General features: G+C 47.0%; 1 protein-coding gene across 2 annotated transcripts in view; it reads right to left on the bottom strand.

Annotated features, from left to right (window-relative positions):
• Positions 1 to 16,930, bottom strand: part of LOC137889371 (plexin-A1-like) — a 203,235-nt gene that overhangs the window by 85,161 nt on the left and 101,144 nt on the right. For both annotated transcript variants that reach the window (XM_068733206.1, XM_068733207.1), the window contains exon 8: positions 12,598 to 12,712. In XM_068733206.1, coding sequence (XP_068589307.1) covers positions 12,598 to 12,712 — 115 coding nt within the window. The remainder of the gene's footprint in view (positions 1 to 12,597; positions 12,713 to 16,930) is intronic.

The following is a 16,930-nucleotide window of genomic DNA, read 5'->3' as shown; positions in this document are numbered from 1 at the left end:
CGGTGCAAACAGCACCTGAGGGAGAAGACGGCGGCTTCATCAGCGGCTTTACGAGCGCAATGCAGAGCGGCGGCCATTATATCTTTACATGGCAAATAGGTGTTTGCTGCTGTATTAATACTCATTAACAATGGGTCATTCTGCTGCTGCCTCCAAGTGGCCAAAAAGAAAGTGTGGAAAATATGAATACACCTTTAAAACTATCCATAAACTAACTAAACTGTTTTTTGAAGTAGATGTCTGCCAACTGTCTCGGTCCACTTTATGACCACTGCTGGGTAATGTGAAAGCTGCTACTTGTAATGATCAGTAGGAGGCCGGGATGAACAGGTTTTTCCCCCAGTTGGCAGCTCATATTTTTTACATGATGTGAATGTGGCTGTGTAAGAGGAGGAGGAGGAGGAGGAGGAGGAGGAGGAGGAAAGAACTGAGGAGAAGAGAGACAGAGAAGAGATCAAATCAATGCCAGTGAAGCCCAGTGAAGCAGATTGTCAATTAGTGAGGCTGACTGTTAAAGTTTAAAGTATTCACAGATGGCGACAGGCCGCTAATGAACTGCTTCTAGCCTCTAATAAAATGGAAAACAGGACTAAAGAAGCCCAGGAAGGCAAAGGGAAAGTGTGTGCGTGTGTGTGTGTGTGTGTGTGTGTGTGTGTGTGTGTGTGTGTGTGTGTGTGAAGTAGCTAGTCGTTGTTAATGTTGGAGGGTTAGGGTTCAAGCCTCTGCTCCAATTGTGGCATGGAAATCCTGTCACTCTCTCTCTCTCTCTCTCTCTCTCTCTCTCTCTCTCTCTCTCTCTCTCTCTCTCTCTCTCTCTCTCTCTCTCTCTCTCTCTCTCTGATGCATCAGTGTCGGGGTAAAAAGCACAGCGTCACATTTCTCCGAGGAACACGATAACACGCACAACACACATACGAAGGCATATATAAATATATATATAAATATATATATATATATACAGTACAAAGAGTCGCGCAAACACATGAAGGGAAAGGAGTGGGACACACACGCATGCACGCAGAGGGAGGGAAAGAGTCGACAAAAGATGCGGGAGCAGAGGATTGTGGGAGCTGTTTCATTAGGAGTGGTGACAGGTGTCAGAGCCGAGTCTGCATCAGATAGCGGCGCAGTTCTACACAATGAGACACAACAATCTCTTTTACCTGGGGGATTCCTCTAATCCCTTCGCCTTCGCTCCTCTTTCTTTCTTGCTCTCACTTGATCTTTTTTTAACGTTCTCTTTATCTCTTCCTCTTTCATTGTCGCCTTGTTTTTTTTGTTTCGTTTTTTTTTACCTTTATTTTATCCGGGGTTGAGAGTTAACCAGTTCTGACCGCTGGAAGTTCCCCCCAGCAGCTGCAGTAGCTGCTGCTGCTGCTGCTGCTGCTGCTGCCGGAACACACACCATCTACACAAATGCCTCGTTGAGGTATAAATTTACTGCGGTGCAACGCGGGGACGAGCAGAGATAAACACGGATAACAGAAGAAGGGTGAGGAGAGGTGAAGGGAGAGGGAAGGAGGGGAGGAGACGAGGCGAGGTCTTGGGAGCCATACACTCGTTTATTAAAGTGGGGGATGAGAGTCGAGGAGGTCAAGTTCCCAACAGAGCGAGGCAGGGACGGAGCTCTGCAACATGGGAGACATTATATATATATATATATATATATATATATATATATATATATATATATATATTTTAAATATTTCCCAGACGAGCAATACAGACACACACGCACACAAATTATGATACATCTAGCTCTGAAATGCACAACGCTATCCTCACACACCGAGCCGAAGCTAAATCTTGCCCTCTGGCTCTGCGCGGTGAGCTAGTGCAGCCTTAGCCCGTGGAATGTTTTACAGTAGCCTTGGGGCCAAACACACAGACACTGTGATCAAAGGTGGGAAGGTAAGGAGTCCGTCTGCCATACTCCCATGATAAAATCTCCAGGTCAGTGCCGGAGCCCCTAGGCTACTGGGTTTTTTTTTGGAGCCGATTGAAATATTCCCAATGTGTTTAGTTATATGGTGGCCATTTTGAACAAGAAAACTGGGATAAAAGTACGCTATGTGCAAATATGCACACTGAGATCTCGAGGGCGATGTTGTTGGGCATCTCTTTTCACAGGTTACTCTGTATCGATCACTTCACCTGCTGTGAGTAAAGGCCTACAGCATGTCGTACACAGAGGAAACATTGGAGATTCGGTGGTAGAAGGTGGTAGAACGGTTCCAGGGTTCACAACGTACCGTAAAACTAAATTTAGTAGCCCGGGCTTTTCAATCACTGAACTCAACCGGTCTATATATGGGACATGCATTTAATTACTAAAAAATACTATCAAATCGTTTACTTAAACCACGATGAAGAGTACTTGTATAAAAAAATGAGGCTGTGGAATAACATACCAATAACGCATCGTTGATTTCATCTAGCTGCGAAACCGAAAAAGGAAACCGGTGTGCGCTTTACAACGATACTTTTATTAGCTTTGTGTGACCACTTCACCTCTTTCCTACTTTTTTTCGCATTGTAGAATTTGTGAGGGTGCTATACTGCATACAATTAGAGTCAATGTAGCGACCTGCACAGTGAATAGGGGCAGATTTGTGACAGACACTTGAACAGTAACGCTTAGCTTTTGATTCAAATCAGTAAAGTGAGTTTTTCCCCCTTTAATAACCGTTCGGTATGAAGCAAGTGCATCATGTGGTTTTTTTCATTACTTTACGGAAGTGCAGGGTTGGGGATACGGAGACTCACGGATGTCGGATCTTGTTACCTTCGGCTGATGTCAATCTATAAACTGCTGCACAATGAAAAGCACAAGGCTTTGGATGGAACAGTTGTATCCGAGGTCATGTTCATTTCCTACAACTCAACCACAGACACCGCACCTCGCTCTGGTCTGTTCTTCGACGCTCCCCCCCCCCCCTCACCTCTTTCATCTGATCCTCCCTCCCGCCCTCTGCCCCTCTACCTGCTCTGCTGTTTATTTAGCTGGGATGACGCCCGCGGCTATAGGACGCTCTGCTGCATTTTCATATGCACTTTTCAACTCTTCCCCCACAGCCTCACTTTTCCTCACTTTTCCTCACAATTCACCGCTCTTCGTCGGCTGCTGGAACGCGACGTGGAGTTGGGAGTGTGATGTTCAGGAACTTGAAATGTCCTGGTGCTTTTGGCAACACTGTTTATGAAAGGAAAAAGAAAAACTACCAAGTATGAGATGAAAAAATACATTTAATATAGAAGTAGCTCTGACATCATATCTCCGTTTACTTTCCTCTCCCCTCGCTTCTAATTACTTTCTATCAGGATGGAGACATCACAACTACGGTGATGTCAGAGACGAGGCGAAGGGCCCCGATTGGCTGCCGGCCGTCACCCGTGAGGCCGCCTCGCCTCGGCGCCGACAGACTCCGAGTGTGATGGATGAAGGGAGCCCCGTGTGTGTGTGTGTTTGTCTATGTGTGCGAGTGAACACATAGAGGGTCCCCGCGGATTAGCGTTACAGTCCAATGGACCATTTCAGAACGGAGGGGGAAAGACCCCCACCGACCAGGGCTGTGACACACACACACACACACACACACACACACACACACACACACAGAGGAAGAAAGAAAAGGACCTGATATGATGACCACATCTCCCAGGAGAGACAGAGGAAGAGTCATCTGTTGAGCAATGTCTCGGTTCTAGACGCTAATATACTTATGCCCTTAGAGAATAAATCTAACAGAGAGTAACACACACACACACACACACACACACACACACACACACACACACACACACACACACACACACACACAGCAGAGGATACCACAATAACGGGCAGTGGGTCATGCAGGTAATCCCAGTAGATCCCTCCATCAATCAACACACAGACAGGCCATAAGGCTGTATCTGTATGGATCTCCTCAAACATTTTCCGCCCATTCAGACACGTCTTTCCATCTGAGAGTATTTATCTCCCTCCGCATTAACGACTCTTTTCTTTATCTCTCCCTGTCTGTCACGTATAACCCCCGTATTAAAAAAAAACAACAACAACAACAACAACAAGGCGGGTCAAAGCGGAGGGAGCTTTATCAACCGATGCATCATGAACTCCAGCTATTTCTGCAATACCCGGAGCACACGCTGCACAATACGACGCCCTCCCTCGTGGCTGTGCATATGCACTGAATGCTGCAAAAAACTAAAATGAAATAAAAAAAGTGAAGAGGTCAAAAGAATGCCAGACGCAAAACTGATATCCATCAGCACGGCTACGATACTCTAGTGGGCCTCGCTGCTGCAGGATGATAATGTCTGATATGTGGATTGTGTATTAGTAGGAACATGAGCGGCGCTCTTCAGCCCTATGACGAAGGCTATAACCGAATCAAAGGTTCTCATGTCCAGATATTGATCTACTATAAATAGATTTTTGTGGATTTTATCAATCAAACGATTCAGAAAAACGATCAGGGAATCATGTCGTTCATAAACGTAGTTTGGAGACCCCAACTGTGATTTCTCCGGGTGACTTCAAGACTCAAGATTAGGAGTCAGCAAGTTGCGCAGCGTGAACAGAACAGCGCTCCGACGGCTTTGTAAGTCGTGCGCCGTGACCTTGGCTTTAGTGTCAAAGCGCCGGGAGCGGAGAATAGCGCCGAGCAGCTCCGTGAGAGGAATGCTGCTGCGCCGCCGTTGACTTTCTAGGGTCGGTGTCGTCTTTGAACCTGCGATAGCTCACCCCGTCGGCCGCGTGGGGGCGATGAAAACAAGTCCATCATACCATCACGCTGTTAAATTGATGGCCAACTGTCCAGTTTTTCCGTGGTCCTTGCCGACTCCTGAGGGACACATCCGTCTCTTTAGCTGCTAAATGCTTCACTTTGTTCACCAGCCAGTCGCTAACTGTGTCAGTGGGTCGCCTGATGCGTCCGAAAACTGCGCAGTGGTCCGGAAGAAAGATCGGAGCTTCGACAAAGCCCAATCACCTGCCACCAAAACGCAGATAATAATACATTTTATAATACTGAGCCATGTGCGCCTAGTAAGCGGTCAAGCAACGGAAAAGATAGCGTGCCTGATGGGAAAGGAGCTCCGCTGCTGTGCCTCTCTGGAGCTCTTCTTCCCACATGTCTCCATTAGAACAGCATTGCCCCGTGCGCTATCTCTGATGGCCAAGTGTGATTGTGTGTCTATCTGGATGCTATCTGGTCTGGATGGTCAAAGAGGAGGATGTAGCCGATAAGCATCAGCTGGTGGATCGATAGGAGCCTCTAGAAACACACACATCCGTTTGCGTGTGTGTGTGTGTGTGTGTGTGTGTGTGTGTGTGTGTGTGTGTTCCCGAGGGTGACACAGAAGATCCAGTAGAGATAACGAGAAGCTCTTCAGGACGGCCTCGGTCCCGTGTCCTCTTTTTATTTCTTTACAGCCCGCAGGATCAAAACTTGATGAATTTTGTTTCATCTTGCGAGGCGGGAAAATGACACAGTGCTCCGTGTCATGTGGGAACCCGAAAACAGGCTCGCAACCCAGTTTAGACCGTGACCCAGTGAGTAATAAGAGCTTTCTGTGACCCACCCCAGAATCAGCCACCCTTTCAAGGTCAGTGGAAAGAAGCCGATGACAAATGCACCGACTCCCCCGTTATCTGCCTCCAACTACCTCCGCTAGTCTTGGGACAAAATAATGAGCTTCTTGGTCCCAAAGGTCCTAGGTCGGAAAAGAAAGACACAACGCGGCCGACTTCACAACAAAAGACGTCGCGGTGTCAAGCGTGCAAATTCACCGGGGCCGAGAAAACTTTTGAAAGCGATCGCTTCTCTCTGCGAGACCCGTTTCATGTTTTATTCTGGATTCGTGACTCATCCTCTCCCCCCCCCTGTGCTCCATTGCAACGGGAGAACGTCGTTTCATCTGTTTTGCACAAATGACCCGAGTTCCTCCGTCGTAGTCTCAGGTGGAAGGAGGGCAGGCAGGCAAACCCCCCCCCCCCATCGCAGCAGACTAGGAGCTCTTTCTGTTCGATAAAAGACACTTTGAACTGCGTTAGAAGCCTTTGTCCACCCACTCCTCTCAGCCGGTTACTACGGGGGATACGGAGCGAGGCGGAAGATGCGGTGAAGATAAAACACAGAAGGAGAGTTCACGCTGTTGTGAACTTGAGATTCTGACACTTAAATAAATGCATGAGCACAAACAACGCCGTGACTTCATTACAGCTCGATCGGAAGTCACAACAATTTTACCTACTTTAGAAAACTTGAGCGAAACTCGATTGTTTTTATCCTCATCATTTTAAATCAAAAGCGACTTGTCGCTCCTCTGCTTTGCGTCTCACGGGGAGCGATACTGTCAGGAGCTCAAAGGAATTCACACCGCCGCTCGACTTTTCAAACCACAAAGCCGAACTGAGAACACGGCGGAAAATGGAAGTACGGCGACGTACACGGGGAATCTAAGAAACGGCTGCTGGTACCTTTCACTTTCTGCACTTGAACAGAGATTCAGGCTTGATGACGGGCTTACGTGGGACGACGGTCGTGCTCCCCGTCTTCACCTGTGTCGCATGAATCACGCACTCGAAAATGACTCAACCTGGACAAGTCAGTCATTTTGATTCACCATCTGTCCTTCCACCTATCCGATCACGTGTTGCCTGAATGATGCGGTCACAATTACTCCGCTTTGAACTGGTTGAGCTGGAGTGGCCCTCGGGTGCGACTACCTCTCCAAAAAACCAAGACTGTGTTCAAAAGCTTTCCTTCCTTTTAGACACGTTTGATCTTTCCAGGTACCGAACCTGAATACGTTTTGAATTTAGATTGAAATTTGTCCGTGGCATTGTGTTATCAAAGCCCAAATGCTTTGTCGGGTCTTCAGACATTTTCAGATTTAGGTCACTACTTTGCCATTTCTTTACAATTTTGTTTTGGCAATATCTTTTTTTTTTATCTGAAATGCCGGAAACCAAATGTGTCATCAAGACCCAGCGTTACATAACCACGGTTAGAATGAAACTGAATAATGTGTAACAACGTTTCAACAGCCTTTACACCGTGGAACACATCATATACCGAGAAGCATGTATTTGAACCTCAGTATCGAGGTCAGAAGTGCATTAATGCGCTTCTATACGGGTAGAATCAAGCAGGACTATACCGTAATTAATACTAAAAGGGTGTTTCAGCCATTTAGGATTGATGCAGGCAGCTGCATGCGACTGGTCAGTTGAACCGCATGTGACATCTGTGGAGTAATATTGGTGGAGGTCCCCTTTAAAAAGAACCTTTTTTCCGACACATTCGGTCTTCAATGAATGCATTTAGGGTTCAAATAATCAAGATTCCGTCCTCCGCTTCGCATATTATGGTTATTCCAGCCTGTTAGCGTAGAACAATGCAGTGAAGAGCAGCGATACCCGAGTTAATTCCCCCGTCCCTCTGCCTCAGCGCACCATTCAACAGTCTGATGGCCATTTAATGTATCCACTGAGACAGAGAGCACCATCAGAACTCTTTCAAAACTAATTTCCCACATATGATTACTCGTGTGCCTTTCGGAGGAGCGGGGATGGCGGTGTGAAGTTTATTAAGCCTTTAGCGCGAGGGAGAAGTGGGGTCGGGCGAGAAACGACCGAGAAACGCGCCAGAGGTGCGAGTCGTGCTCACTTGATGCTTCAGGAGCGGCGTGAAATCTACCCTGCTGTGTATGTGAAGCAGGAGTAAAGCAGCGACCGAGGATGTATGAACGAAACGGGGCTCAGACTTAACCGTCGGTGACATTTGAATATTTCCTATTCACGCTCGGCAGACAAACGTTCTGCAACACTGAGACAAAACACGCCGATGAAACGGCTGCCGAGCTTCCAGCGAAGACGGGAAAAGTAGGGCAGATAGCGTGAACCAAATGACATGGAATCGCTGAGTAGATGCGAGGCACAGGCGGTGTCACGACCCCTCGAGTGTCCTTTCATCTGCTGAATGGTTAAGCACCTCCAGAGTCCTCCTCCCACTCCTCCTTTCATTCGCTCGCTCGCTCTCCTTCTGGTAATGTCGCTCCATCCAACTCTGATATGTCTTCCTCTCCTCCTTATCGGCCTTCATCTTCCTCCCTTTTTCCTTCTTCAGTCGCCTTCCTCAGTCCTCCTGCATCCCCCGCCTTCTAGCATCTCTACTGTCGCACTTTTTAAAAATGTATTTATCCTCCCAAGTCTCATTTGAGTGCGGCGACTGAAACATGTTCAATTAATGTGAACCTGGTTGACAAATTGGCCATTTGGACAAACGCGGAGTCCGATCCGCCGCCTTTCTAGAATAATGAGACAATTAAAAATGAGCTCCTAGACACGAGCTTAATTAGCGGCATTGTATGGTGACCTCTGACCTTGCTCTGGAGCGAGAAAACAGTTAACAACCCTGGCATCAAGCCAGGGATCTCTTCATTTACATTCTGTTTATTAAACTTAAGCTTTTGGGTTATTCTGAAGCAACTTTCACTCTTGATAGCAGACGGCATTTTATCTTTTCTTTTAAGTGCAGTGTTGCACATGCTGTAGTTTCATAAATGAGGCCCCTGGTCGTATTAGCGAGCTTGCCTCTCCTCTTAACAACTAGGCCACAGCCACACTCCTCCCCTTGTGTTTTGCTGGGGATGCTCCCACCTCTCCCTTCTCATCTCATCTGTCTCTCTCCATTAAACACGCCAGCGATCAGAGAGGCATCTGGAGATGCATCTTTAAGCTTTAATACACTTTGAATAATTAACACACACACACACACACACACACACACACACACACACACACACACACACACACACACACACACACACACAGACACGTGTGCGCACAAACACACACTAACTCACATACACAGCTGTGTCGATCAGAGGCAGGCAGCCCTGCCCCCCTTCCCCCCCCTTCCCCCCCCTTCCCTTCCCTCTCAGCCAGAGAGACCCAGAGGGAGAGGGGAAGCTCGCTCCGTGCCAGGCCCGGCCCCGGAGCCCCGGAGCCGGGCAACTCGGAGCCGCGTAGCAGCCTGTGATCCGGCGGCGACGGAAAGACAGATGTAACTGTGACACCCTTAGCTGAGAGACAAAAAGAGAGGGTTGTCAGGCTCCGGCTAATTGACTTGTTGAAGGAATGAGGGAGTGGGCGAACAAGAGGAGAGAGCTCACTGGGTTAGGGATCAGACGGGAGACGGCGGGGCTGGCGAAGGTGTGCACACGTGCGTTCCTGCAGCAGCGCGGTGACTTGACAGAAAGATACGGCTATCCAAGCAACTCACCCATCACGGTGATTCATCCGCTAATTAGCGGCGCGAAAGGCTAACACCGATCCCCCATATCTATATTCACCTTCTGTTCATCCGGAGCCCAACGCTGCCTGCTAATGATTATCAATGAGGCTAGGCTGCAAAGCCGGCGGTTCAATCCCCTGTGCAGCAGCAATGCATCATGGACCTACTGTACTGCACTGAGCGTAAGGAGGTCAGGCTTCTGGGAAGAGGGGAGGAGGAAGGGGAGGAACACGAGATAAGGGATGAATGGGGGAAAAAGGGGGAAGGAAAAGGGAGGAGGACTGAGAAGAGGAGGAAAGGAGGTAAGGAAAGAAGGAAATTAGGTAAGGGAGCAGAGGAAAAAAAAAGAAGAGTCACAGCTGATGAGTTGCAGCTTCACATATTGAAAAGGTCAGCGCCTCGATAGTTAAATAAACTGTTTCAGAACGGCAGATGCGGAACAAGCGGCGGCTCGTAATGTGCACTTCTTCTGACGGACTCGGGTGACTTCACTCAAGTCTCGATGAACACATCAGAGCGAAACAAACACTCGCGCGGGACACAGTGGGAATACATCATTCACGTCGCAAAGCATTCTACCAGTCGCGTGCGCTCGCACGAACCTGACAGGCGGGCGGGTTTCGCCAGATGAAATTGCATTGTGGGCAAAACAAATTGTGCCAGACGACGCCGTTGTGTGTTCCTGAGCTCCTCAGCATCACGACCTCCACTGTGCAAACCCAGTGAGAAGGGGGGGGGGGGGGGATCTTCTCATAGTTATGTCAACAACATGTGGAGGAATAACCAGCAGCTCAGGTGAGGACTAATGAAGTTGTAGCAGTCACTTCCGGTCAAAGCCCCCCATCTGGGGTTGTTACTTGGCAGCCATTTTGGGTCTCTGCAGGAAAATGAATGCAAACAAACCTCTTTTCTTTTTCTATTACTATTTCTGTTGCTATTTTGTTATTGTCTTATTTTTTCCCCATTTCCCTGAATCCGGATGAAGTCATTTGAACCATCCCGCGGGCCGCGCGTCGGCCCAGTCGGCTCCACCGGCCCAACGCTGGGATTCGTCGGAGCGGAGCGAATTTGTTTGTCTCCGTGTTTGTTTGTCCCGGTGTTTGTTTCTGTCTTTTGTTCGAGTTCATACACATTTCCGTTCATGGCCTTCTCAAGTGTTTCTCCGAGTCTGGCAATTTTCTGCCTGGTCGCCCCTAATGTGCCTCTCTGTTTATCCGCTGTCACAACACAGCTGATTTATATACATATTTACATATCCAGGAAGTGACATCAAAGGATTAAATTCACTTCAAGAGGGGGGGAAAAAAACAAACCATGCATTAGTTGGGTTTTTTTCACTTTTACACACTGAATGAAGAAAAGTGTATTTTTTTTGGTGATGTGGTATGGATTCACAGATGCTTCGGGTTTGTATCAGATATGAAGTGAAGAAATATGACAAATGCCTCTGGGAAGATAACCAGTCTAGTGTGAATTCAATCACTGTGGCAACCTACTGCTAATGACACGGGGGGGAACTTTTTCAGGCGGCGGAGATGGGCGATATTGCTTTCGGCAGGGGCTACGAACTGGCAAATTGGAACAAAACCGAGGCTATGAGGAGATAAATGTGCAATGACAAAACCACCGCTGTTGGCTCAAGAGCGCATATGCATTGCTTCACAATGTTACACCTATGTGATGACATCACACACACACCACCAGCATCCGTCACGAGAGCCTCTGCACCCGCTGCGGTGTTGAGAACAATAGTCTGTGTAAGGATGTGGTGATGGCACTGGCATGTGTGCGAGTGTGTGTGTGTGTGAGTGTGTGTGTGTGTGTCGATCAAAATTCAGCAAAACACCCCCCCTGACATTTATAATGTCTTGGTAACCATGGCGACGCCTGCACCAAAAAAAGAATAGAGTACATCAGAAGGCAAAATAGGAAAAAACAAAAAAAAAAGCTGAATTGGTGTGGTTCTCCAAACAAGATGAGGATGGATGTTAGCCTCTCTCTCTCTCTCACACACACACACACACACACACACACACACACACACACACACACACACACACACACACACACACACACACACACACACACAGTGCCCTGAGATTGCTGCCCCAGTGACGAAGTCGGATGCGGGAAAGAACGACCGGCTCTCTGCTTGCGTTGCAAACTAGCTACGTTTCTGACAATGAAAATGGCGTCCCACAAATATGAGCGCAGAGGATGTTACGGACGAGGATACATTCGTATTTATTTGAGGCAGAGTATACGGCCGAAGCCGAGGCTGCATTAGCCGCGCAAGAGGATATGGCTGAAGGGGACCCTCAAGGCGTCGGAAGCTCGGGCGCAATGCACCCTGGAACATGTAGGCCCTGCCTAGATATGTAGGCATTTCTAGACACTTCCACCAACAGAACTCAGCTGTCTCTGTCACTGTTGCACGATCTGAGAAACGTACTGGGTCACTGGACTACATTTACTAACACTGATTGGACATCCACATAAAAAGGTGGTGAATGGAGCCTTAAAGGCAATGGTCATATGGTATTATATTGAATAATATCTGTCTTTTTTATATGCCAAATTATCCATCCAAATAGCCATACAACCAGAGGGACATTCTAAAAAATACAAACACATATACATCTACATATAAACATATGTGCGCCTCCCTACCCAGAAGGAGAGAGAGGGAGAACTGACAGCTTGAGTTTGAGTTTATTCTGCCTGGAATAGAGGCAAAGCTGAGGGGAAGGTAGTCAGGTGTTAAAGTGCGACTTCATGAAGACACAGAAGTTCACTTGTGTTTGTCGGCGGGAGTTTCTGCGTTTGCGTGAGAGACGGTGACAATCGTAAGTGACTCGGCTCCTGGACAGATGAGCTTTTTTTTTTTCGTGCAGATGAAACATTGGGGACGTTGGCATGTGCCTCCATTTGCATACTCATTCACCCCGACCTGTTTATAAGCGAATAAATCCAGCGCTGCTTGGAGTAAAACAGCTGCCGCTGGGCCACGCACAGCAGCACTCATTCACACACACACACACACACACACACACACACACACACACACACACACACACACACACACACACACACACACACACACACACACACACACACACACACACACACACTCAGATGGTGCGCAGGTCCCAGCTGCACCCTTGGCACAGTTCCGTGCTCGTGTGCGTGTAATCGCGCGTTGCTTCGTATGTCGGCGCGTCTCAGTCTCTGGGCGTGGAGCGTTTGTGCGAGCGCGTTGGCGCTCGTGTGTGTTTGCGTGCAGCCTCACCTCTGAGGTGTTGACTCGTCCCTCCTGGAAGGAGCAGTCGCTGGCGTCCTGCGTGCACATGTGGCGATATTTGCACCAGTGGCAGGGGAAGTTCCCGTTGACGCAGGACAGACACCTGGAGCGGGTGAGAACGTGAGAGAAAGCAATGAGGGTTAATGATTCTTGTTAAAGGAACAGTCACCAAAAGAAAATCTGCTTAAATGTTATTTCCAGTCCTCCACTTTCCGCTTCCTTTTTTCTTTGTTCGGTGAGCCGCGTTGGCTAAAGCGTGTCGCTGCTAGAGCTGAAACGGCGTCACCACAAGAGACACTGACAAGTTCATCTTTCAACTGTCGAATGTCCCACTCAGTGTGGGTCTTGGTAACAAAAATATATATATATTTTTAAATCAAAAATCATCTAAGGAATCCATATCTGTTATGTGTTTATGTGAACCAAAAAAAACACAATTTCCTCATATTTAAAATCGTCGGGCTGTAAAAGAATCAACAGAAATCATTCCGTTTTGCCAGTAGGATTAACAGGTACTCTGGAATAAAAAATGTATTGGACATTATTATTCTTTAATAACCATATTGAGTGCCTGAGAACAAATTAAAACAAAAGACAACATTTAGGACACAATGAAAGATCATGATCAAGAATATTTCTTGTGAACACTTTTCACTACTTTGGATGTTTTCCATTCACAATTTCTAAATAGCTCCTTATGTTTAGCATTAAAAACACGCGCTGATAGAAGCCTGCTAGTACGAGCTGAGCTCATATCACACACTGACAGACGCGGCGTGGACATGCATCGGCGCGTTCGCGCGACATCAAATGGTTGCGGCCAAATCTGCAGGAATGGCGTTGGAGCGCCGAGTGTCGCCGCCGTGGCCTCAAGACTTTATTCCGGCTGTCAGCGAGGCCGAGAGAGAGAGAGACCAGGAGAGAATCCTCAGCGATCCACTTCTCTCTTCTTATTCTCCATGCTTGGAGGCTTACAGGGAACTAAGCTGGCAGACCAAGATAAGCCCGTTTTTATATAACACTTGTTTTTTTTTTTTTCCCCCGTCTTCAGAGTCTTCAGAGTCGAGCAAAAGGAATATATGCAACATGGATTACCACACAAAAACAAGGCTATCATGGCTACCGGAGAAAAAAAAAAAAAAAAAAAAGGAATGCATGGGATGTTTGTACAAAAACACAAAAGGTTCGGATTTTGCTCAACAATTACTATTGGAAGTTAAGTCAACAGTTACTCAATAGTGATTCAATTTAACAAAGCTTCGTTTTCGTGATGAAATTAATTAATTTTAGCAATCGTACACATGCATTCTTTTCTGAATTTGTTCTGTGGGAGCGTGACTTAATTCATTTTCGTTCAAAGTCTTTGCTAGCAGAGAAAACAACTTGATGTCGGGCTGTGAATGTTTTCACAAAATGTGTTTGTTTTTTTTATTTGGTGACGACGAAGTTAAAAGTGAAATAATCAATAATTACAGAGACTGACAGAAGTCTGTTTTCAGAAGCTCGTCCATTCTCTTTCACTCCTGAGCTAAATTTCACTTCACTGGCTCCAGAACAGCGAGCTCTAATTACACGCTACGTCCTCTGTGTGCTGTCACTGTCTGTGCTCAAGCAGGCCTCCTACAACTCAACCCACACACGCTCCTTCGCCCATCGTCCGGCTGCCGCTCGACACATTTCATGTGCAAATGTTGCTTCGCACTGCCGACTGCGCTCCATGTTAATATCGGCTAATGCTAAATTCTACTTCAGGTCTTTGCTGTGTCATTTTTGGAAAATCTTCTCTTTCTCGCCGAGAGTTAGACGAGCTCGATACGACTCTCGTGGCTGTAAACGGAAGACGAAGCTATACAGCCAGCAGGGTGTTAGCGTAGCTTAGCTTAGCATAAAGACTCTGGGTAGGAAGAAAAAACAGCTAGCTGGACTCTGTTAAAAAGCCAAAACAAAATACACCTAGAAGCACCTTTAAAAAAATCCATTTGTTATAAGCAAATGACCAAGTATGTCTTTATTGTTAATGTTAAAGCCATGAATTGAGATCTTTTGTTTATGGTACATTTAACTGTACATGCTGTCAGAACAGCAACAAAAAGTAATCCACTATAAAGTGTACAGAACCCACATGATCAGTCTGAATGTAATCCACGTACTGGTGAGCCGGGACCGGTGTCGCAGTCTAAAGAGCGATGAAGTCAGGCAGTCAGACTCAGTTTTAAAGCTACAAGAAGTCTCTTTTTAACGTTAAGTTTGCATTCGGGTTCATAGTAAACTCTAGCTAGTGACAAACACAACACACCAGTGATCCAGTGTCCAGTTAACAAGCACTGTCCTGTTCTAATCGGCTGCTAAACGGGGTTAACTTGGAACCTTTTTAACAGCAAAGTCAAAAGAAAAACAAATCGCCTTCGCTGTTTGACAGACAAGTGTTCTCTGACAAGTCTAGAGCAAAAGCACCACATTAATGAGCCATCACGGGGGGAGGGGGAGGGGGGGGGAGGGGTGGGGGCTGGTCCTCTAAACTGAAGGACAATGCTCAGCCCACAATGCCACCCTGCCTCCAGAAAGACTTTAAATTGGATTTCAGTCTAATCCGCGTTGTGTCTTTGTCCCTCTGTCCCCGGGTTTATTCAGATTTCAGAGGGTTAACTCCTAAATAGCCTGCGTTGGAGAGGCAGGGTGTCAGCGGCTTCACATAGCTGAGCGATAAGCTGCTGAGACTCCACTGAACTGCAGTGGGAGGTTCATAATCAATGCCGGTGGATTTCCGTGGGGAGCGAGGCGGACTGAGGTTATGCTAACAGTCTGCTGTTTGTTAGTAGAGCTGGTGAGCCAGTTCCTCCTCACTATTAACCCCGGGGTTCATCGATTTCTTGTTGCAGGGACGTGTGCCCACACATTCACAGCCGTGTGTGTGTGTGTGTGTCTGTACACACACACACACACACACACACACACACACACACACACACACACACACACACACACACACACACATGCAAGCAAGCCGTCGCCAGTGTCGACATGGTAGCGTTCCTCTGGGTCACCTGGGCAGTGGAGACCTGTCCCACGGTTGAGCTGTCAATGCCTGGACGGCAGGCTCGGGTAAGTGGCTGCGTTGCTGCAATGTCGTCAATACCCCCCCCCCCCCCCCCCCACTGCTATTTAACAAGGCCTTTGCAACAGAGCCGGGTCAAACGCCTTTTCCTCCTCTCCGAGCTTTTGTTTCTGGCGCGGCCGGATCGATGGAACAAAGCTGCTGCTACGTGAGCGATGGCCCGCGAGCACAAACGGTGCGTGACGGCGCTCGTTCCGTTCTGGTCAATGTGGATGGAGTCACGGGCAGAGCTGCAATTGTATTCCTAATGAGGAAGGATCTAAACGCTCGGCAAAGTGCCGATCCAAATGAAGTATCCAGTAGTTATCTACTGAGCTGGCACTTTGTAAACTCTGTTGTTTTTTTTTTTTTTAAAAGGCGCCACATAAATAAAGTTGTTCTTGGTGTTATGAGACCGGCTGTGCTGTGTGATCTATAAATAGCCCTCTTTGTGTTTTGTCCAATAAAGCTCCACAGTGAGCGGCCATAAAATGAGGCATACGTCGTTAAGTTATACAGAACAGGAACCAAATGAGAAGTTAAGACACTCAACTGGGGACTCAGAGTCATTATACATTATGATTGCATCTTGTTACGCCATCCAACAGCAGTAAGTCTCAACCCCCAGTTTAATTAAAGCCGGTCACACGTATTGAACAATTGAAACCAACACAACTTTTGCCACAAAAATCAAACCAATTGTCATGTGAACACAGAAAAGTTGACCCTTGAACTGTTTCCGACAAGATAATCCCAAAAGCTGCCAGCATATAAATATATATATATTTATATATATATATATATATAAATATATATATATTTATATATATATATTTATATATATATATATATATATATATATATATATATATATATATATATATTTATATATATATATATTTATATATATTTATATATATATATATAAAACGTAGGTATGGGTCTCTGAACGGCCTGCCTGGAAGTGAGAGCCCTGCCTGGGGGCCCGAGCGTGGGCCGGTCCCCTCCCATAAGTGCCTCTCGTCACCGCATAGATTTCGGAGCCCTTTCATATTGTAATGGTCACGGTGGCCCGAGGCTGCGGCGCTAACCTTTTAGCTGAGTGGGACGCATTATTCCTGACACAATGGACACAATCCTCTGCTTTACGTCTCTCTCTCTCTCTCTCTCTCTCTCTCCCTCTTCATGCCTCCTTGTCGCTCGTCTTTTCACCAGCTCCAGCGCCAC

This window comes from Cebidichthys violaceus, unplaced genomic scaffold (assembly GCF_023349555.1).
Source record: "Cebidichthys violaceus isolate CVI_PGR_0920_01 unplaced genomic scaffold, fCebVio1.0.p SCAF_6, whole genome shotgun sequence".
NCBI lineage: Eukaryota > Metazoa > Chordata > Actinopteri > Perciformes > Stichaeidae > Cebidichthys > Cebidichthys violaceus.
Note: the sequence above shows the minus strand (reverse complement) of the source record. Positions and strands in the feature narration are given on the sequence as shown.